The 22,444-nt window shown below is 54.1% G+C and overlaps 2 protein-coding genes across 2 annotated transcripts; both read left to right on the top strand.

Moving 5' to 3' along the window:
• Nucleotides 1–903: 903 nt before the first annotated feature.
• Nucleotides 904–9,203, top strand: LOC309682080 (methanethiol oxidase-like; the record flags this gene model as incomplete). Its single annotated transcript, XM_082496099.1, is given in 14 exon segments — nucleotides 904–975; nucleotides 4,764–4,781; nucleotides 4,785–4,820; nucleotides 4,822–4,921; nucleotides 5,324–5,436; nucleotides 6,221–6,406; nucleotides 6,931–7,051; nucleotides 7,140–7,322; nucleotides 7,636–7,814; nucleotides 7,988–8,066; nucleotides 8,258–8,379; nucleotides 8,480–8,572; nucleotides 8,809–8,927; nucleotides 9,041–9,203. Coding segments are annotated over 14 exon segments (1,584 nt in total).
• A 304-nt stretch (nucleotides 9,204–9,507) lies between these two features.
• LOC309682079 (methanethiol oxidase-like) lies at nucleotides 9,508–21,526 on the top strand (the record flags this gene model as incomplete). Its single annotated transcript, XM_082496098.1, is given in 17 exon segments — nucleotides 9,508–9,596; nucleotides 11,036–11,116; nucleotides 14,484–14,601; nucleotides 15,350–15,382; nucleotides 17,393–17,410; nucleotides 17,414–17,449; nucleotides 17,451–17,550; nucleotides 17,837–17,949; nucleotides 18,544–18,729; nucleotides 19,253–19,373; nucleotides 19,462–19,644; nucleotides 19,958–20,136; nucleotides 20,310–20,388; nucleotides 20,581–20,702; nucleotides 20,803–20,895; nucleotides 21,132–21,250; nucleotides 21,364–21,526. Coding segments are annotated over 17 exon segments (1,833 nt in total).
• Between the last annotated feature and the right edge of the window lie 918 nt (nucleotides 21,527–22,444).

Here is a 22,444-nt window from a genome sequence, read left to right as displayed (position 1 = left end):
TTTTCTACACCCATTTCCCATACAACTGAGTGCTTTAAATTGGAAAAGGTACATCATCTTCCGCGTGGCCACCTGAGGGCAGACCGCAGCCTGTCTTTTGGCATTAAAGAAAGTAGATGATCTTCCACATGACCACAGGAGGGCAGAGTGCAGCTGGCTTATTTCTCGTAAGTAACTATTTCCTAGTTTTCACTCATTCATGGTTAATTTGAAGTTGCAGACTCGTCTATATTTCTGCTGCCAGGTCATATCCGAGACAAGTAGATGAGTTTATACCAGAAAGAGAGTCTATTTGTAGTATTTTCAACAAGTGCAGGAGGACAGCAACTTATAGTATATCCCAGTTATTAGCTGGGAAAGTTATACAATGGAGAACAGTTTCTGCTTAAGTGAAGCCAGAGCAGTTATGATGAGAGCTGCCATTAAAAAAAGCTCTGCTACCTTAAGCTCTCTGCTTCTCTGGTGAAGACTGACCTCCTACCGTGGGGTCTAAGAGTGTAGGGAAGTGCCTTGTTTTATACAGAGAAGTGTAAATGAGTCCTTGGACTGGAACCCGAAATGTTGAGGTAAACTGCTCAGCGCTTGTATTCCTGGTTTGCATTTCCATCTCCATCCATGGAGGAAGGTCAACCATTCTTGGTGCCATTTGCTAGAAGCGAGGAGTCTGGTGTGCAGCAGGGACTGCTGAGGAACGCTGCTAACGCCTGTCTTAGGCAGAGGCACGGGAGATGAGAAGAAGCAGGTCCTGCTCGTCCGTCCTCCCCAGCTGCGTGGTGCTGCCACCCCTCTGGGGTCAGATGGAGCGATTGTGCGGTTGTGGGAGGAGTTGGTTGAAGCGGCTGATCCGGCGGAAAACTGTGCTGCCAAAAAAGTGACTCACCCTCCATCTGCCCGTGGCTGCACATGGCAGCGCCCCTCAGCGGCAGCCTGAAGCTGCTCCTCATTACGTGGTGTCTGAAAGGACAACCTAAGGATGTGGGTTTCGGAGGGGCTTGGCCGGTTGTAGCTGTGGGCTGTAGCTGTGGGGAGGGGTGATCCCACTGCTGCCGTGCTTCTGGCCAGACCTTTGTGCCCCCTCCGCTGTGGCTCCTGCTCCAGCAGCACGCGGCTCGTTTGGAGGGGAAGGGGTGGCCGGAACAGTAGTGGAAGAAAGGCAGAGAGGTGCCGTGAAGGAGAAGTGTAGGTGGTTTTGCTCTGTGTTTGCCTGCACCATGAATTTACAGCGTGCCAGCAAAGCTCTGTTGCACAACATCTTCAAGGGTTGGATGGTGTGGTTTTCCTTCTGCTCCTGAAAAGGGGAACGGGCTGGAACAGAGTGAGACCCCTGGGAGATGTGGAGCCTGGGAAGGACTCGGACGACGTACCTCTGCTGGCATTTTTTGCCAGGACACTGGCATTGACTGCAGGCTTTCCAAACTCTCGTGGTGCTTAGTGCCTCGCGGCCCTGTTTGAATGTGGCAGAAGGCTGTAAGGAGCATACAGAGGGCAGGAAAAATGTGTAGGAGAGGGGGACTGAAGAATGCAAGACGAGGAGGCACATGTAGACGCCCTGGAGCACCTCCGGGGCTAAATGGCAGGGTGAGGGGGGAAGCAGAGGACGTCCCCCTGGAGAACTGGGGGAAGGTTGGAGACTGCTCCCATAGCTGGGGAGTTCTGGCCTGGGTGTTTAGAGCAGATGCAGTGTCCTCGGTGAAGCAAGGTCTTCTCCCAGCGCGTTTAGTGTGCTGTGCCAGTCTGCAGCAGGTTGCATCACCGAGTCTTGCCCATTATCCAAATTACAGCGTGTTCGTCCCTATCGGGGTTGGCAAAGGTGGCCGGGAGGAGGGGAGCAGCTGCCACCTCCTTGTGGGCTGTGCAGTGAAGCCCCTGATGGCGTTTCCATGTCACGGCGTCCCACCTCTGCGTGCCGCAGGGAGCTTTCTTGGGCCGAGAGCAGACCACACTGATTGTGTTCGCTGAGCATCGCTTGCGCGCTTGTTGGTGTTGCCGAGCCTGCTCTTATCCTTCCGACTATCGGTTTTAATTAGAAAACTCTACGCCCCACAGCTTGGGTTTGTGAGCGATGCCAAAGACGTCACCAAGGAAAGCCAAAGAGGATGACCAGGAAGCTTGGTTGATGAGGGGAAGACTAATGAAGTCTTTAATTAGCAGGTGTGCAGGTGCAAGAAGAAGGTGCAGTGAGACATGCACGTTGTGACAGCAGGAGCATGCAGAGAGGCATCAGCCAAGCACCTGACATTGCACGAGCAGCTCCTGCTCCGTCAGAGGCATCCTTGGGCCTGGTTGCGCTTCCTGCCCGCCAGGCGAAGGAGGACAGCAGCGAGTCGGGTACAATGCTGAACCTCTCATTTGGTTTTGATTGGGGAAAGGTGGACGGTTGTGCCCAGCTCGGGGTGGCGTGGGAGAGCAATGTGAGCTCTGTGCAGTCAAGCAGAGAAGAGGCAAAGGCTGTTTTGAGCCCCTCTGCACAGGACAGCTAGCTCCAGCTCTGGACCTGCTCCTGCACTGAGGGCTTCCTTCTGTTACGTAGGGAATGCCAGCCAGCCCCTCATTTCCCCAACAGCCCTGCTGCCCTTTCAACCTCCAGCTCAGCTCGTGCTACTGCGTGCCGAGTTCTCCTCTGCCTTTTGCCTGTCTCAGCTGCTGGACTTGTAGTTCTCCTTGCCAGATCAGAGCCGTGGCTGCATCCTCCCGTCAGGCCCGAGTGTCCCTCAGTGGGCAGCATCCTCTGGTGCACGTCTCCTGCAGCACACGTTCGGGAATCCTGCCAGCCTGGAAACTGGTATTTCTCTTTGTGGAAGGAGTGAGAACGAGGCTGCATAAAACACATCTCTTCCTTTCTACTGCTGAAACAAAGCATTGGGCATACTGGGCCCACCTGCCTCTGAGTTGTGCACTAATTATTTGAGAAATTGCTTAAAGCTGGGCACTGGTGCCAGGTGCTCCTGTGTCTGCCCATCACATTTTTAAAGTGCTGTTCTGGAACCAGAGAGCCATTAATTACAGCCCTTGTAAGATGGGCAATCTCTTCTGATAGAGATCTCCCGAGGGCTTCTTTAATGGCGCTGTCAGATGTTTGTGCATTCCAACGTGGAGCAATTACTTACCCCATGTAATTTGCCCACTGATTGAGGAGCTCTTCCACAAGATATGATACTCGTTCACGTTCCATGGCACTTGGTGTTTCTTCCTGCTTTAGTTGGGCAGCCGGTGGCAGCCAGGCTCATGGTCATCTCAGGAGGGGACCCTTCTTCCTAAAAGGTTTTATCCAACACTTCATTCACTTTAGCAGAGATCTGTGCTGTTTCCATGGGTGATTTGTGACATTTAGGCTAGTTTGCGTGTAATTCAGCTGCACCGGTGCCAGGCACTTAGTGGTGTTAGTGCCTGCCGTGGGGCTTTGGGTGCTCATAGACCAGACTGCTGGAGGGTGTAAGTGGTTACTGCTCAGGCAGTAGCGGTGCTGAGTTGCCCCGAATCCTAAAGGCTCCCGTTTTCCACAGCTGGACTGACTTTCCCATATGGAGATGCAAACCTGAGAGGCAGCAGACATGTCTTGACCTCGTAGGTGCTGCCTCAAGAAGGGCACAGATTGTATTTCCTCAGGCACCCGTTTGTAGCCTGATGTCTTTTTGAGCTGTTTGGGAGATGTTGGCAGTTACTCCACTCCCTTCGGATGTCAGTACTGGTGGTGCCCCCTCCGTCCTCTGAGCACTGTGTCCCAGTTCACAGTCCGTAGGAGCTCCGAAGGTCTTCACGGGTAGGGGCACCTCTGGGGCTGGCTTAGTGAGTTGGCGGCAGGGATCCCGTGTCTTCAGCTCAGCCCTCGGTCAGAGACGTGCCTTCTGTCAGGGTCGAGATTTGAGAGGTGCCTTTGGTGGCCTCTGTCTGTTCAAAGCTTGTAATTTCCAGGAGGCTGCAGGTGGGGCCGATTATCTAGCTGGACTTCTCATCCCTCCTGTGGAATTTGCAGCCAGTGCACATTTGTATGGCAGGAACCTGGGTATGGGGGATGGCTTTAATTAGCTCGAGTCTCGGCCGGGACATGGAGGCCTCCAGAGCATGAAGAAGTCCATTGGAGATCAGCAGAGCCCCAGGATCAGATATGGGTGGTTGTGTTTGAGGAAAAGACCTGCATGGACCAGCAGATTTTTCCTGTAGATTGGTGGTTTGCAAGGCGGAAAGAAGCCACAGCGCTGGTCTGGCACCTCCCAGCACTTGGGAGCGATGGCTCCTCCCTTGGCAGCTTGCTTTCTCCCCCCACCCCTTTGCCGTGTATATAAGGCCCCCTCTGAGCAGCCTTGGCACAACGCAACCCGCTCCAGCGAGGCCGACAGCAAGCTGCACCTCCAGCTCCAGCACCTCTGCTCTTGAGGAGAGTGAACCAGAAGCCTTCAGCATGGGTAAGAGACGCTCTGCAGCCGCCCCGCCGCCCACAGCGGCTCCAGGCTTGTAGCCCCATCCTGGATCTGGCTCCAGCCCCTGCCCGCAGTGTGCAGAGATGCCGCCTTGGAACCCAGTCCCACCTGGGGACTGGTGGGTTTGTTCCTCTGCCGCGCTGCAGGGAGGGGAGAGGTGGGACTGAAGTTTGGCGTTTTGTCCCACTGATGTGTTCTGGGTGGACACACTCTCTCCTTCACTGCTGATGGGGAGAGGGTCAGTGCGGGGCTCAGAGGATGCGGAAGGGAACGAGCAGTGGTTTGATCCCTGATGTCCCCAGTGGCACTTCAGGGAGGGTTCCTCTCCTGGGTCCCGGCTTATAGCTGGGGTGGGAGAAGATGTGATGGGTGGGACAGGGTCTGCTGAATAGGCACCTTCTAAGGAGGCGGACATTTCTCATTTTGTTCTTCTCTTCTTCTCAAATCAGACAGATGCAGAGGTCAGTGCTACGACTACCCCACCTGCCCGGATGTTGTGAAAGGCAAGTCCTGCTGAGCATGTTCTGGAATGGGGGTGTTTGGGAAAGAGCTCCCTGTAGTGGAGACCACCATTAATTGTGTGTGCCGAGTCCCTGTCCCCAAAGTGAGAAAACTGTGACTATGTGGAGGTCGATGTTTGTTGTTCTCTTCCCTTGGGGTCAGAAATGGAACCGGGGTTGGACAGTTGTCAGTGAGCACGGAGGAACAGGACAGGACAGAGTAGAGTAGAGTAGAGTAGTTCCAGCTGGAAGGGACCTACAATGATCATGCAGTTCACCCCTCTGTTGGAAGGGCATAGCATCCAGAAAAATAAGTTCAGTCCTATCTGAGCATCTGTTGAAGCCTTTCTTATCCGTTCTGGCTGGTTCATGGCATGTTTTAACCCAAGCTTTCTGTATGCCCAGCTCCTAGGGAGGAGGTTGCCTACGTGACCTGCACCTACAGGGAGACATGCATCGACCAACCTGACTTCCTGGCCACCATCGATCTCAACCCCAGATCTCCATATTACTGCCAGGTACCTGTGTCTCAACAGGATTTTGTTGGGCTGGTGACTAGCTGCTGGCTGTCAGATCCATGCACTTTACTCTTTTCCACTGTCCTCTCTATGCCTGACTCTACTTGAATCTTCTCTGTCGCTGTGTCCTGGGGACAAGTCAGCTCTGACTCACTTCCCAACTCACTTCCAGAGCATCTCGGTGCTGTTAGTGAGCTTTTGAGCACATGCTCCGAATCACCCTGTCAGTGGCTGCTCTGCATGGAACATGGTCTCTTGGGACCAGCAGGTTTAGGGTATCCAGCACGTTTGCAGAGTTCAGCGTCTTTCTGTTGTGCTGCAGTGTCAGAGATGTTCTGTTGTGCACTGTACGACCTGCCTGCTGTCAGCCTAAACGGGGAATCGGCATTTACCCGTCTCTGAAGGCTGCAAAGACAGGTTATCTACATCAAGGGTGTATATATGACCTGATTAGTCTATCTTAAGTCCGGTCTTAGGAGTTTGCAGAGCAATGCATCAGTTTCATGAAGATGATAATCATAATTTCGTCATATACATGATTTTCTGAGCTTTAGCATCATGGGGAGAGGAATTCTGAAAAGCATCTCCACATTTCTCAGCTGCACATAGTACCCTAACAAAGAGCTGTGGCCAGTTCAAGGAGCAGTGTTCTCCTCTCTCAGTCTAGAGGCAGTCCCAGATACAGTTAAAGGGAGGCCACAAAGACGGGAGTATCTGCTGGCATCAGGGTCCCCGTTTCTCCCCACCTCCCTGAGTGACCCCTAACTCTGCCTTGACTGCCTAGGTGATCCACCGCCTGCCCATGCCCAACCTCAAAGACGAGCTGCATTCCTCAGGCTGGAGCACTGGCTGCACCTGCTTTGACAGTGTCACCACGAAAAGGACCAAGCTGATTCTTCCCTGTCTGATTTCTTCCCGCATTTACGTGGTGGATGTGGGTTCACAGTGCCGGGCTCCCAAGCTGTGTAAGGTATGCCTGAGGTGGTGATTCAAAGACAAGTTTCTGGGAAGGAGTTGGGAACTGGTGCTTCTGGAACGATACACAGGGAAGAAGGGTTCTCTCTTCATCTTCTCTTCCACCCTGATTTTAGAGAGCTGGGTCACGTTTCCCTCTCAGCTCTCTCCTTTTCAGACCAGAGAAGGCTCTGGTCATCATTGTGTTCCTTTCTGCGTACCTGTTGCATTGAGAGAGAGTCTGAGAGCTGGAAGTGACGCAACAGCCCCCGCCTCCCCCCCCCCGCAAATAGCCAGGTGGACAGCCACGCTGTTATGAGTTAGGCGTTGCTGCACTCTTGTCTGTGCAGAGGGGAGCTCAGAGGCTTCTGTGCTCCTCCCGAGGAGCAGCGTGCCCAAGCCAGCGCCTGTTCTTGGAAAGAAAGCTCCCGCGCGCGTCAGAGATTTTCAGAAGTCTCTGGTGGGCAAAGGCTGTGCCAGGCAGTGTGAAATGAGCTGAGCAGTGGGAGGCTGAAGTGTGTGTGTGTTGACTTTCTTCAGATGATTGAGCCAGTGGATGTCTTCTGGAAGTGCAACAAGGGGTACCTGAATGTACCTCGCAGCCTGCCTAACGGCGACATTCTGATTGCCAACACGGGAGATCCATCTGGCAATGGGAAAGGTACTCTGCCCTGTAATGACTCCGAGAAGAAACTGGCTGGTTTGGCAGTGGAGTATGTCATTTGTCATGAACGCCTTTTGTGTCACAGGTGGATTCATTGTGCTGGATGGAGAGACCTTTGAGCTGAAGGGGAACTGGGAAAACGAGTGTGAGGCCCCCCCGACTGGGTACGACTTCTGGTACCAGCCGCGCCACAATGTTCTGATCAGCTCTGCCGGAGCAGTCCCAAAACGTGCAGGACGTGGATTTTGTCCCAACGACTTGAAGAAAGGTGAGGGGATATGGATGCAAGCGCTGAGCCGGCACTCGCTGAGGTGATGGGAGGGTGTCGAGAGGTCAGAGAGAGGGGACAGGCAGATTTCTCCCCCAACAGCCCGTGTCACAGGCGCTGCTACAGGACGTGCAGTGTCTGTCCTTAAGACAGGCTGGTCCCTGTCTTCTCCCATTCCTCCCTCAATTGCTGCAGTTCCTCTGCAACTTCTGACTAGTCGCTGCCACGGCTGTCCCGTCTGTGAGCATTCTGGGGAGGGATTAGTGTCCGTGAGTACTTCCTGTTCTTCTGACTTGGTTTTCCTCTTCCTCAGGGATCTATGGGCGCCGCCTGAACGTGTGGAACTTGTCCTGCCGCACCCTCACCCAGTGCTTTGACCTGGGGGAGGACTCTCTGCCCCTGAGTGTAAAATTCCTCCACAACCCCGATGCTGCTGAGGGCTACGTCAGCTGTGCCCTGAGTGGCGTCATCTACCGCTTCTACAAGTGCGAGGCAAGTATTCTTGGGACGATGCTGTCCCGGTTGTGTCTGCTCGTAGCAGCTGGGGTAGGGGTGACCTTCCTCAGGCAGCTTTGCCTGGCTGTGCAAGCGTGAGAGTGTGGGGCAGCGCTCTTGCCTGAGCCGGCGGGAGCGCTCACGGTGCGGTGGCTGTGTTTCTTGTGCAGAGAGACAACTGGACAGTGGAAGAGGTGATTCGGATACCGGCCAAGGATGTGACGGGATGGATTATGCCCAAGATGCCAGGTTCGTGTGCCCTGAGGTGGTGTTGACGTTTTCCTGTGCACGTGGGCACTGGAGCCGGTGCACTTGGGCAGGTCTCCTGTGCCAGAGGCACGGCATGCAGAATGGCAGGAGAGGTGCGGGCTGGGGCTGGGCGGGAGGCGCGTTTTGTGTTGATGCTGCCTTCTGTAGAGCTCTCTGTTTCTGTGCCCTAGCCTTCACCGTCGACCTCGTCATCTCGATGGATGACAGGTACCTGTATGTCAGCAACTGGCTGCACGGAGACATCCGCCAGTATGAGCTCTCCAAGAACTGCAAGCCCAAGCTGGTGGGACAGGTAAGGCAGGAGCAGACGGGCTGGCGCTGTTGGGTTCCTTAGCAGGATCTGGTGGTGGCTGGATGACCAAGCAGCATGTCTCTCACTGCCTGGCTTACAGGTGTTTGTGGGCGGCAGTATCCTGAGAGGCGGACCCGTGACAGTGTGCAGAGACGAAGAGCTGAAGTGCCAGCCGGAGCCCTTGGTGATCAAGGTGAGCTCTGCGGCCTCTTTGCCCTCTGGAGTCCTTTGGGCTTTGGCTCCGCTCCGCTAATTCTCTGCCCAGGGTTTCTGGGGTAGGTCTGCGCTCGAGTGCCCGTGTGTCTGCGGCGTCTGGTGGCTTGCCTGTGTTGGGAGGGGAGGCAGCCGCTGTGCTGTGCTGCCCCTGCGTGTGCCTGGCTGCTGAGAGAGAGAGGCCAGTGACATGCCTGCTGTCTGTTGTGCCTCCAGTGCAAGCGAGTGTACGGCGGCCCGTGCAAACTGCAGCTCAGCCTGGATGGCAAGAGGCTGTACGTCACCAACTCCTTCTACAGCACGTGGGACAAGCAGTTCTACCCGAACATGGTCAGGTAAGGAACACGCGGGAGGAAAGGGGCCTCTCTTGCATGGCGAAGGAGCAGGATCTCTTGAACAGGGCCGTGGTTTGCCCATCGGTAACGGCTGCGCTCTTGCCCCCTCGCAGGGAAGGCTCTGTCATGCTGCAGATCGATGTGGACACTGAGAAGGGAGGCCTGACCGTGAACAAGAACTTCCTGGTGGACTTTGGAAAGGAACCCAATGGGCCTTGCCTGGCCCATGACATCCACTTCCCTTGTGGGGATTCCACCTCCGATATCTTGGCCTAGGCGCCACGTGAAAGACCCCCTTCTTCTCTCTCTTCTGCAGCGCAGCCATTAAAAAAGAGCGTAGGGTAACTGGGTCTGGGGGTCCCCACTCATTGCTGGAGTGTAGATTTCTGCTAACGTGGGCTGCGGAAGCTCTGCCTTGCTGCGAGGGTTTGGTTCAGGCAGACCAGTGGACAAAGACACACGGCACGTTTTCAGCGTTATTTTCAGTGCAGAGCAATCCCTGGGCGTGATTCACAGGGCAGAGCCCAGGGCGATTGCTCAGATGTAGGATGTGCAGTACGCACAGTGCCTTGCAGTGGATATGTGCGTACCCACCGTGCCTCGCTTCGTTGCTGCAGGCCTGTCGGACACCTGCTTTGATGTCCCCAGCCTGTTAGTTATTGCTGTCTCGTACCAGGGCCAGTAGCAAGGTGTGGAACTCCCAGTTGTGATTCAGAGTTTTCTCACCCTTGAAAACTAAGACAAAAGAAAGTGAAGTGCCCAGTTCGTCTGAGTCGCTGTTCTTCAGCCAGGTCGTTCCTGGATAGTCTTCTGGCACGAGAGCCCTCTGGCTCCCTCGTCACATGCTTGGGTCCGTGTGTGTCACGGCTGAAGCAACAAGTCCTTTGTTTTGAGAAGAGGTGCCTGTTTCCTGACACTGGTTTGCTTTTGTGTTCTGCTTTCAACATGAATAAAATTGTTCTTTGCATCAGTTGGATCTTCACTTGCCTTATTTCATTGATTTCAGGGGACAACAAATGTCAGCAGTGGTTAATGATAGGATCAGGGTTTTGGAAATCCCTAAGGTGGGACACTGATTGTGCAAGAGTGCCTGTTAGTCTTCCTGGAAATTCCTGGTAGAAATTGTCTTTGCTTGTTCTTTTTTATGGGCTGACTTTAACATACATGAAGGATTGGAACAACACAGTCAGTAGAGATTCCAGTGCAGTCCTTTGTGTTTGCCGAGTGGCTGACTTGCTGCTGGGAAGAATAGGGGTTTCAGCTGGACCAGTTCTCATGGACAGCATCCTCTTGGCAGAGTTGAGGCAGAGAAAAGTTAGGGTTGTCACCGACAGTACTCTCCATACACTTTATATGTTGGCAAAATGACCGTAGTCCCTTCAAAATTCTCAATAGACTCTCCTCTTTCACGCTGAGTTTTTCACACGAGCAAGAGGTAGTCGTTGGAGTTGTAGGTTGGCCTCCTGCTTATCATGTGCTGTGTGGGATGTCAAATCCCACTGGCACAATGGGAGCCTGTTTGCTACACAGGACAGCAACCGCCAGCCTCCAGAGCCCTGCTGCACACCCACGCCTCTTCCCATTAGTCCCGTTTGCCTCAAGCATCTTCACAAGGGTACAATTTGCAGCCAAAACCACAATTAGTTTGGAGGCTGCAAAAATTAGGATATACAGAGGATCCTTCGAAGTCTTCACCTTTTATGTGTTTACCTTGGAAGAATACAACTTCCTTAATTCCTTCACACTTCTCATGGCCAAACATACTGCTGCAGCTCTCCTGCACACCCCCGGGTGCTCCTGTTCAGCATCACCATCACTTGAGTGTGACACCCTGTTCTGATCTTCCAGAGCTGCCTTGTTTGAGCACCTTCTCAGGGGACATCCCTGCTGTTGTGGTGACTTTGGAATGAGCCTTAACTTACCTACCTTCAGACCTTGCAAAGCACGTACCTTGGTAGAGGTGCCGCCTCCTCAGCACTGGCTGGAGGGAGAGTCTGGCCAGCGGACATCCCGTGCCAGCCTGCGGTGCAGACGGCCATGTTGGTGGGGTGGATCAGAGAGACTGCTGCCCCTCGTGCTACCGGCTGACCACTCTCTCTGACTTGCAGGTGGCCGCAGGCAGGGCGAGGACTCAGCCCGCGCTTCGAGCTGCAGCTGGGCCACGGAGACCAACCGCCAACACAGCAGAGGTGACCCCACTCCTCCTTCCACCGTCAGCCCGTGCTCTGCCCAAGTCCGGTGGATGTGGAGCTATTTCTGCTGGTACGAGCAAACCCTTTCGTCCCCTCCAAGGCCGGTTCCCGGGTCTTTGGCTCCTGTTTCCATGGTTCAGGGATGGGTTGTCCTGAGGAACGTGGAACGCGGTGCATCTGCAGTGGTGTGAATGTGCCGTGCGTGGGACTGCGGTGAGTTGGGGTGGGTGAGGTTGGGTGCTGCTTCTGTTCCCTCTAGTGGTTATTTGGCAGAAATGCTTCCCCCTGGTGCCAGCACCCGTCAAGTCCTTCCCGGCTTCCAACAGCTGCCCAAAAGTCCTTTTTTTCTGGGGCACAAGCCCGAGGGAGGATGGCGTTTCATGTGTAGCTGAGGGCATCCCTAGGCTGCTCTACTCTTTGATGCACCAAGTTGAGCTGAGCCTTGTAGCTGCAGGACTGGAAACTAATCCTGTTGATGGTGCAGTCATTGCGAGTGCTCTGCTCTGCCCTGGGTCTTCTTTTCAGATGAACCTTCAGTTTTCCCACCCTTTCCTGATAGCAGCACAGGCAAGGAATAATCTCAGTCTGTATTCAGCTCTAGACAGCAGAAGAGCCACACATTTGATATCCTCACCTCTACTCTACAGACTGTAGCAGATTAATATTGAGAACTCCTAACCCTCCGGAATGCTTTCTGCTGTGTTTTTATAGCTTTTGCTCATTTCAGTGTTAGGAAGCTGCGCTGAATATGGAGCACTTGCGCTGAATGTGACTGTGACCAGTTTATTTCTTTTAGGAAAGAAATAAATCAGAATTGCCAGGGAGATGAGGATGCAAATGAAACTTTGTGGCTGTTTCTTAAAGTATTTTGCAGAGGAATCATGGATATTGCAGAGGGTAGAAAAGGGGATTGATTAGGTTGTTTTACCATAGATAAAAATATTCTCTTCTGTAACAGACGAACACACCACTGATACATATTCTGCCTTCACATTCACAGTAGGATGAATAGAGACTGACCAGAAACTAATACAGGGAAGTGTAAATGAGTCCTTGGACTGGAACCCGAAATGTTGAGGTAAACTGCTCAGCGCTTGTATTCCTGGTTTGCATTTCCATCTCCATCCATGGAGGAAGGTCAACCATTCTTGGTGCCATTTGCTAGAAGCGAGGAGTCTGGTGTGCAGCAGGGACTGCTGAGGAACGCTGCTAACGCCTGTCTTAGGCAGAGGCACGGGAGATGAGAAGAAGCAGGTCCTGCTCGTCCGTCCTCCCCAGCTGCGTGGTGCTGCCACCCCTCTGGGGTCAGATGGAGCGATTGTGCGGTTGTGGGAGGAGTTGGTTGAAGCGGCTGATCCGGCGGAAAACTGTGCTGCCAAAAAAGTGACTCACCCTCCATCTGCCCGTGGCTGCACATGGCAGCGCCCCTCAGCGGCAGCCTGAAGCTGCTCCTCATTACGTGGTGTCTGAAAGGACAACCTAAGGATGTGGGTTTCGGAGGGGCTTGGCCGGTTGTAGCTGTGGGCTGTAGCTGTGGGGAGGGGTGATCCCACTGCTGCCGTGCTTCTGGCCAGACCTTTGTGCCCCCTCCACTGTGGCTCCTGCTCCAGCAGCACGCAGCTCGTTTGGAGGGGAAGGGGTGGCGGGAACAGTAGTGGAAGAAAGGCAGAGAGGTGCCGTGAAGGAGAAGTGTAGGTGGTTTTGCTCTGTGTTTGCCTGCACCATGAATTTACAGTGTGCCAGCAAAGCTCTGTTGCACAACATCTTCAAGGGTTGGATGGTGTGGTTTTCCTTCTGCTCCTGAAAAGGGGAACGGACTGGAACAGAGTGAGACCCCTGGGAGATGTGGAGCCTGGGAAGGACTCGGACGACGTACCTCTGCTGGCATTTTTTGCCAGGACACTGGCATTGACTGCAGGCTTTCCAAACTCTCGTGGTGCTTAGTGCCTCGCGGCCCTGTTTGAATGTGGCAGAAGGCTGTAAGGAGCATACAGAGGGCAGGAAAAATGTGTAGGAGAGGGGGACTGAAGAATGCAAGACGAGGAGGCACATGTAGACGCCCTGGAGCACCTCCGGGGCTAAATGGCAGGGTGAGGGGGGAAGCAGAGGACGTCCCCCTGGAGAACTGGGGGAAGGTTGGAGACTGCTCCCATAGCCGGGGAGTTCTGGCCTGGGTGTTTAGAGCAGATGCAGTGTCCTCGGTGAAGCAAGGTCTTCTCCCAGTGCCTTTAGTGTGCTGTGCCAGTCTGCAGCAGGTTGCATCACCGAGTCTTGCCCATTATCCAAATTACAGCGTGTTCGTCCCTATCGGGGTTGGCAGAGGTGGCCGGGAGGAGGGGAGCAGCTGCCACCTCCTTGTGGGCTGTGCAGTGAAGCCCCTGATGGCGTTTCCATGTCACGGCGTCCCACCTCTGCGTGCCGCAGGGAGCTTTCTTGGGCCGAGAGCAGACCACACTGATTGTGTTCTCCGCTGAGCATCGCTTGCGCGCTTGTTGGTGTTGCCGAGCCTGCTCTTATCCTTCCGACTATCGGTTTTAATTAGAAAACTCTACGCCCCACAGCTTGGGTTTGTGAGGGATGCCAAAGACGTCACCAAGGAAAGCCAAAGAGGATGACCAGGAAGCTTGGTTGATGAGGGGAAGACTAATGAAGTCTTTAATTAGCAGGTGTGCAGGTGCAAGAAGAAGGTGCAGTGAGACATGCACGTTGTGACAGCAGGAGCATGCAGAGAGGCATCAGCCAAGCACCTGACATTGCACGAGCAGCTCCTGCTCTGTCAGAGGCATCCTTGGGCCTGGTTGCGCTTCCTGCCCGCCAGGCGAAGGAGGACAGCAGCGAGTCGGGTACAATGCTGAACCTCTCGTTTGGTTTTGATTGGGGAAAGGTGGACGGTTGTGCCCAGCTCGGGGTGGCGTGGGAGAGCAATGTGAGCTCTGTGCAGTCAAGCAGAGAAGAGGCAAAGGCTGTTTTGAGCCCCTCTGCACAGGACAGCTAGCTCCAGCTCTGGACCTGCTCCTGCACTGAGGGCGTCCTTCTCTTTCTTGAGGTGTGGGGTCTTGAAATCTGACGAATCTGGTGATCAGATGCCAAGCTGGTTCCCAACACCATCACCTCTTTGTGCCCCCCAGACAAGGTTGCTGCCCTCAGGAGACATGAAAGGCTTTGCCACTGAGAACTGGAGATGGAGATAGATTCTTTCCTTCCACTTGCGCAAGTGTGGCCCCAAACTCAAGTGTGTTGTGAACACGTGTGGGTTGCAGTGTGATGAACGAGAGCGTTGACAGGCTACAGGCACTGCGAGAGGCAGTCCCAGGCTGAAAGCTGCCCCAGGCAAGCCATGCTGAAAGTCTCTGTGCTCTTACAGAAGAGGTTGTACCACCTACTTCCATGTCTCTCTGCAGTCGGAGTTTGCTGGTGGGAGGCTGGGATGTGCAAACTCCTGCAACAGCAGTGCCGCAAGCCCTGTTCAGAAGCGCATGTCTGTAAAATAAACTCTGAGAATTCCTATAAAAGGGCTGTGACTGTTCTTAATCCAGAAGGAGGAATCTAGCGATATCCTGCTAGGCTCAGAAAGCAGCGCGCAGCCCTCGGAGGCACCGCTGCGTCCTTCACCTCACACAGTTGACGTAGAAGTGTTTCACATTCACATAGCCATGAAGGTGGAAAGATAGCCGATGTTCAGCCATCTGGGTCTTGTGGCATTGGCCTGTCGGTCTTCATTTTGTCCAGCGTGGATATGCAGTTTGAGTCTTGCTCCCTTTGGAGATGGTGACATCCTGTACGCGTTAAACCTACTGTTGCACTTACCCCCTGAAGTCCAGTGTGGAGCCCTGTGCCTTAATCCAGTTTGGCCCGATGCAGCTGAACTACCTCGTGTGCAGCGCAGCTCTTTGATGCCTCTTTCTTCTGGCTGCCTTTGCATCCTTTCCTCCTTATGTTTGCTAGTTTCTCTGACATCCAGGAGAGGTTCCTCTCTTGGGGTCTTCCAGGTCCGAGGTGGATACCATGCTCAGTTAAACGGGGGGCTCTAACCCTGTGGAAAAGCCATCCAAAAGTACCTCCATGACATGACTGAACTGATATGAGGATAGAATGTATTTCTCTGTGGTTATTCTTACCCAGGACCTCAACTTCTTTCAGAGTCAGTAACATAAGGCTTTGAGCCATTTCTTTGCATGCTTTCAACTTTTGTCCATGATGTTATTTTAACACCTTCTCTTTGCCTTATAGAGAACCTTGCTATACCTGGGACGCAGTGTGTCGGTAAGAACCATACATCGACTGGTGGCATGGAAGAGTCCGGCTGTGGTAGGTCACGATCCCTCTCCTGGCTGCCTTTGCCCCTTGCACTGAAACTGCCGAGATGATTTCTGCTAAGCAAATCACAAGTTCTTCCAGTTGCAGCAGTTTGATGCTCCTCACTTACAGAAAAGACCAAGTGCTTGGCTGCTCCCGCATCTGCTTGTTGCATGTTTAAAGTGCTGGAACCAGAGAGCCATTAATTACAGCCCTCGTGCGAAGGGCTAAGCTGTCCTCTCTTCTGATAGAGATCTCCCGAGGGCTTTTTTAATGGCGCTGTCAGATGTTTGTGCATTCCTACGTGGAGCAATTACTTACCCCATGTAATTTGCCCACTGATTGAGGAGCTCTTCCACAAGATATGATACTCGTTCACGTTCCATGGCACTTGGTGTTTCTTCCTGCTTTAGTTGGGCAGCCGGTGGCAGCCAGGCTCACGGTCATCTCAGGAGGGGACCCTTCTTCCTAAAAGGTTTTATCCAACACTTCATTCACTTTAGCAGAGATCTGTGCTGTTTCCATGGGTGATTTGTGACATTTAGGCTAGTTTGCGTGTAATTCAGCTGCACCGGTGCCAGGCACTTAGTGGTGTTAGTGCCTGCCGTGGGGCTTTGGGTGCTCATAGACCAGACTGCTGGAGGGTGTAAGTGGTTACTGCTCAGGCAGTAGCGGTGCTGAGTTGCCCCGAATCCTAAAGGCTCCCGTTTTCCACAGCTGGACTGACTTTCCCATATGGAGATGCAAACCTGAGAGGCAGCAGACATGTCTTGACCTCGTAGGTGCTGCCTCAAGAAGGGCACAGATTGTATTTCCTCAGGCACCCATTTGTAGCCTGATGTCTTTTTGAGCTGTTTGGGAGATGTTGGCAGTTACTCCACTCCCTTCGGATGTCAGTACTGGTGGTGCCCCCTCCGTCCTCTGAGCACTGTGTCCCAGTTCACAGTCCGTAGGAGCTCCGAAGGTCTTCACGGGTAGGGGCACCTCTGGGGCTGGCTTAGTGAGTTGGCGGCAGGGATCCCGTGTCTTCAGCTCAGCCCTCGGTCAGAGACGTGCCTTCTGTCAGGGTCGAGATTTGAGAGGTGCCTTTGGTGGCCTCTGTCTGTTCAAAGCTTGTAATTTCCAGGAGGCTGCAGGTGGGGCCGATTATCTAGCTGGACTTCTCATCCCTCCTGTGGAATTTGCAGCCAGTGCACATTTGTATGGCAGGAACCTGGGTATGGGGGATGGCTTTAATTAGCTCGAGTCTCGTCCGGGACATGGAGGCCTCCAGAGCGTGAAGAAGTCCATTGGAGATCAGCAGAGCCCCAGGATCAGATATGGGTGGTTGTGTTTGAGGAAAAGACCTGCATGGACCAGCAGATTTTTCCTGTAGATTGGTGGTTTGCAAGGCGGAAAGAAGCCACAGCGCTGGTCTGGCACCTCCCAGCGCTTGGGAGCGATGGCTCCTCCCTTGGCAGCTTGCTTTCTCCCCCCACCCCTTTGCCGTGTATATAAGGCCCCCTCGGAGCAGCCTTGGCACAACGCAACCCGCTCCAGCGAGGCAGACAGCAAGCTGCACCTCCAGCTCCAGCACCTCTGCTCTTGAGGAGAGTGAACCAGAAGCCTTCAGCATGGGTAAGAGACGCTCTGCAGCCGCCCCGCCGCCCACAGCGGCTCCAGGCTTGTAGCCCCATCCTGGGTCTGGCTCCAGCCCCTGCCCGCAGTGTGCAGAGATGCCGCCTTGGAACCCAGTCCCACCTGGGGACTGGTGGGTTTGTTCCTCTGCCGCGCTGCAGGGAGGGGAGAGGTGGGACTGAAGTTTGGCGTTTTGTCCCACTGATGTGTTCTGGGTGGACACACTCTCTCCTTCACTGCTGATGGGGAGAGGGTCAGTGCGGGGCTCAGAGGATGCGGAAGGGAACGAGCAGTGGTTTGATCCCTGATGTCCCCAGTGGCACTTCAGGGAGGGTTCCTCTCCTGGGTCCCGGCTTATAGCTGGGGTGGGAGAAGATGTGATGGGTGGGACAGGGTCTGCTGAATAGGCACCTTCTAAGGAGGCGGACATTTCTCATTTTGTTCTTCTCTTCTTCTCAAATCAGACAGATGCAGAGGTCAGTGCTACGACTACCCCACCTGCCCGGATGTTGTGAAAGGCAAGTCCTGCTGAGCACGTTCTGGAATGGGGGTGTTTGGGAAAGAGCTCCCTGTAGTGGAGACCACCATTAATTGTGTGTGCCGAGTCCCTGTCCCCTGTCCCCTGTAGAGTAGAGTAGTTCCAGCTGGAAGGGACCTACAATGATCATGCAGTTCACCCCTCTGTTGGAAGGGCATAGCATCCAGAAAAATAAGTTCAGTCCTATCTGAGCATCTGTTGAAGCCTTTCGTTTCCGTTCTGGCTGGTTCATGGCATGTTTTAACCCAAGCTTTCTGTATGCCCAGCTCCTAGGGAGGAGGTTGCCTACGTGACCTGCACCTACAGGGAGACATGCATCGACCAACCTGACTTCCTGGCCACCATCGATCTCAACCCCAGATCTCCATATTACTGCCAGGTACCTGTGTCTCAACGGGATTTTGTTGGGCTGGTGACTAGCTGCTGGCTGTCAGATCCATGCACTTTACTCTTTTCCACTGTCCTCTCTATGCCTGACTCTACTTGAATCTTCTCTGTCGCTGTGTCCTGGGGACAAGTCAGCTCTGACTCACTTCCCAACTCACTTCCAGAGCATCTCGGTGCTGTTAGTGAGCTTTTGAGCACATGCTCCGAATCACCCTGTCAGTGGCTGCTCTGCATGGAACATGGTCTCTTGGGACCAGCAGGTTTAGGGTATCCAGCACGTTTGCAGAGTTCAGCGTCTTTCTGTTGTGCTGCAGTGTCAGAGATGTTCTGTTGTGCACTGTACGACCTGCCTGCTGTCAGCCTAAACGGGGAATCGGCATTTACCCGTCTCTGAAGGCTGCAAAGACAGGTTATCTACACCTACTGTGCATCTTTGAATTGATCGGTCACATCTAAGCTTTAACATTTCTGCAGATCTCCTTTGGTGCAGGGAGCAGTGTTACCACATCTAAGCTGCTGGTTGCATTAAAGTACTCATTTCTCCCCGCCTCCCTGAGTGACCCCTAACTCTGCCTTGACTGCCTAGGTGATCCACCGCCTGCCCATGCCCAACCTCAAAGACGAGCTGCATTCCTCGGGCTGGAGCACTGGCTGCACCTGCTTTGACAGTGTCACCACGAAAAGGACCAAGCTGATTCTTCCCTGTCTGATTTCTTCCCGCATTTACGTGGTGGATGTGGGTTCACAGTGCCGGGCTCCCAAGCTGTGTAAGGTATGCCTGAGGTGGTGATTCAAAGACAAGTTTCTGGGAAGGAGTTGGGAACTGGTGCTTCTGGAACGATACACAGGGAAGAAGGGTTCTCTCTTCATCTTCTCTTCCACCCTGATTTTAGAGAGCTGGGTCACGTTTCCCTCTCAGCTCTCTCCTTTTCAGACCAGAGAAGGCTCTGGTCATCATTGTGTTCCTTTCTGCGTACCTGTTGCATTGAGAGAGAGTCTGAGAGCTGGAAGTGACGCAACAGCCCCCGCCTCCCCCCCCCGCAAATAGCCAGGTGGACAGCCACGCTGTTATGAGTTAGGCGTTGCTGCACTCTTGTCTGTGCAGAGGGGAGCTCAGAGGCTTCTGTGCTCCTCCCGAGGAGCAGCGTGCCCAAGCCAGCGCCTGTTCTTGGAAAGAAAGCTCCCGCGCGCGTCAGAGATTTTCAGAAGTCTCTGGTGGGCAAAGGCTGTGCCAGGCAGTGTGAAATGAGCTGAGCAGTGGGAGGCTGAAGTGTGTGTGTGTTGACTTTCTTCAGATGATTGAGCCAGTGGATGTCTTCTGGAAGTGCAACAAGGGGTACCTGAATGTACCTCGCAGCCTGCCTAACGGCGACATTCTGATTGCCAACACGGGAGATCCATCTGGCAATGGGAAAGGTACTCTGCCCTGTAATGACTCCGAGAAGAAACTGGCTGGTTTGGCAGTGGAGTATGTCATTTGTCATGAACGCCTTTTGTGTCACAGGTGGATTCATTGTGCTGGATGGAGAGACCTTTGAGCTGAAGGGGAACTGGGAAAACGAGTGTGAGGCCCCCCCGACTGGGTACGACTTCTGGTACCAGCCGCGCCACAATGTTCTGATCAGCTCTGCCGGAGCAGTCCCAAAACGTGCAGGACGTGGATTTTGTCCCAACGACTTGAAGAAAGGTGAGGGGATATGGATGCAAGCGCTGAGCCGGCACTCGCTGAGGTGATGGGAGGGTGTCGAGAGGTCAGAGAGAGGGGACAGGCAGATTTCTCCCCCAACATCCCGTGTCACAGGCGCTGCTACAGGACGTGCAGTGTCTGTCCTTAAGACAGGCTGGTCCCTGTCTTCTCCCATTCCTCCCTCAATCGCTGCAGTTCCTCTGCAACTTCTGACTAGTCGCTGCCACGGCTGTCCCGTCTGTGAGCATTCTGGGGAGGGATTAGTGTCCGTGAGTACTTCCTGTTCTTCTGACCTGGTTTTCCTCTTCCTCAGGGATCTATGGGCGCCGCCTGAACGTGTGGAACTTGTCCTGCCGCACCCTCACCCAGTGCTTTGACCTGGGGGAGGACTCTCTGCCCCTGAGTGTAAAATTCCTCCACAACCCCGATGCTGCCGAGGGCTACGTCAGCTGTGCCCTGAGTGGCGTCATCTACCGCTTCTACAAGTGCGAGGCAAGTATTCTTGGGACGATGCTGTCCCGGTTGTGTCTGCTCGTAGCAGCTGGGGTAGGGGTGACCTTCCTCAGGCAGCTTTGCCTGGCTGTGCAAGCGCGAGAGTGCGGGGCAGCGCTCTTGCCTGAGCCGGCGGGAGCGCTCACGGTGCGGTGGCTGTGTTTCTTGTGCAGAGAGACAACTGGACAGTGGAAGAGGTGATTCGGATACCGGCCAAGGACGTGACGGGATGGATTATGCCCAAGATGCCAGGTTCGTGTGCCCTGAGGTGGTGTTGACGTTTTCCTGTGCACGTGGGCACTGGAGCCGGTGCACTTGGGCAGGTCTCCTGTGCCAGAGGCACGGCATGCAGAATGGCAGGAGAGGTGCGGGCTGGGGCTGGGCGCGAGGCACGTTTTGTGTTGATGCTGCCTTCACGTAGAGCTCTCTGTTTCTGTGCCCTAGCCTTCACCGTCGACCTCGTCATCTCGATGGATGACAGGTACCTGTATGTCAGCAACTGGCTGCACGGAGACATCCGCCAGTATGAGCTCTCCAAGAACTGCAAGCCCAAGCTGGTGGGACAGGTAAGGCAGGAGCAGACGGGCTGGCGCTGTTGGGTTCCTTAGCAGGATCTGGTGGTGGCTGGATGACCAAGCAGCATGTCTCTCACTGCCTGGCTTACAGGTGTTTGTGGGCGGCAGTATCCTGAGAGGCGGACCCGTGACAGTGTGCAGAGACGAAGAGCTGAAGTGCCAGCCGGAGCCCTTGGTGATCAAGGTGAGCTCTGCGGCCTCTTTGCCCTCTGGAGTCCTTTGGGCTTTGGCTCCGCTCCGCTAATTCTCTGCCCAGGGTTTCTGGGGTAGGTCTGCGCTCGAGTGCCCGTGTGTCTGCGGCGTCTGGTGGCTTGCCTGTGTTGGGAGGGGAGGCAGCCGCTGTGCTGTGCTGCCCCTGCGTGTGCCTGGCTGCTGAGAGAGAGAGGCCAGTGACATGCCTGCTGTCTGTTGTGCCTCCAGTGCAAGCGAGTGTACGGCGGCCCGTGCAAACTGCAGCTCAGCCTGGATGGCAAGAGGCTGTACGTCACCAACTCCTTCTACAGCACGTGGGACAAGCAGTTCTACCCGAACATGGTCAGGTAAGGAACACGTGGGAGGAAAGGGGCCTCTCTTGCATGGCGAAGGAGCAGGATCTCTTGAACAGGGCCGTGGTTTGCCCATCGGTAACGGCTGCGCTCTTGCCCCCTCACAGGGAAGGCTCTGTCATGCTGCAGATCGATGTGGACACTGAGAAGGGAGGCCTGACCGTGAACAAGAACTTCCTGGTGGACTTTGGAAAGGAACCCAATGGGCCTTGCCTGGCCCATGACATCCACTTCCCTTGTGGGGATTCCACCTCCGATATCTTGGCCTAGGCGCCACGTGAAAGACCCCCTTCTTCTCTCTCTTCTGCAGCGCAGCCATTAAAAAAGAGCGTAGGGTAACTGGGTCTGGGGGTCCCCACTCATTGCTGGAGGGTAGATTTCTGCTAACGTGGGCTGCGGAAGCTCTGCCTTGCTGCGAGGGTTTGGTTCAGGCAGACCAGTGGACAAAGACACACGGCACGTTTTCAGCGTTATTTTCAGTGCAGAGCAATCCCTGGGCGTGATTCACAGGGCAGAGCCCAGGGCGATTGCTCAGATGTAGGATGTGCAGTACGCACAGTGCCTTGCGGCAGCAAGTGAAGTGCCCAGTTCTTCTGAGTCGCTGTTCTTCAGCCAGGTCGTTCCTGGATAGTCTTCTCCTGGCACGAGAGCCCTCTGGCTCCCTCGTCACGCACGTGGGTCCGTGTGTGTCACGGCTGAAGCAATATCTTATTTTGAGAAGAGGTGCCTGTTTCCTGACACTGGTTTTGCTTTTGTGTTCTGCTTTAAACATGAATAAAATTGTTCATCGCATCAGCTGGATCTTCATGTGTTTTATTTCTGTGAAGCCTTTCTATGTTGTTTTCAGCAGTTGTTAATCAGGTCAGGGTGTTAGACATCCCTACGATGGAAACACTGGTTGGTCCGGAGGGCCTGTTGGTCTTCCTGAAACCCAAAGGTTGCCAAAATGTGGATATAATTTGAATCCTTATAAATTTTAGCAACTTACTTATTTACCCTGAAAGAAAAGATGTTCACTTTCTTCCTTCACACTTCCCATGGCCAAACATATTGCCACAGCTCTCTTGTGCACCCTTAATGGTCCCAGGAGAAAAACGATCCCTTCTGGAGAAGGGTTCCATAGCTTCCCTGAGGTGTCCAAGAGGTCTAGGAGAAACCCACCCCTGGGGGGGCTTTTCTCCCCAACTG

This window comes from Vanellus vanellus (assembly GCF_965231255.1).
Source record: "Vanellus vanellus genome assembly, chromosome: 27".
Classification (NCBI taxonomy): Eukaryota; Metazoa; Chordata; class Aves; order Charadriiformes; family Charadriidae; genus Vanellus; species Vanellus vanellus.
The sequence above is the reverse complement of the archived record's forward strand: the minus strand, read 5'-3'. Positions and strand labels throughout refer to the sequence as shown.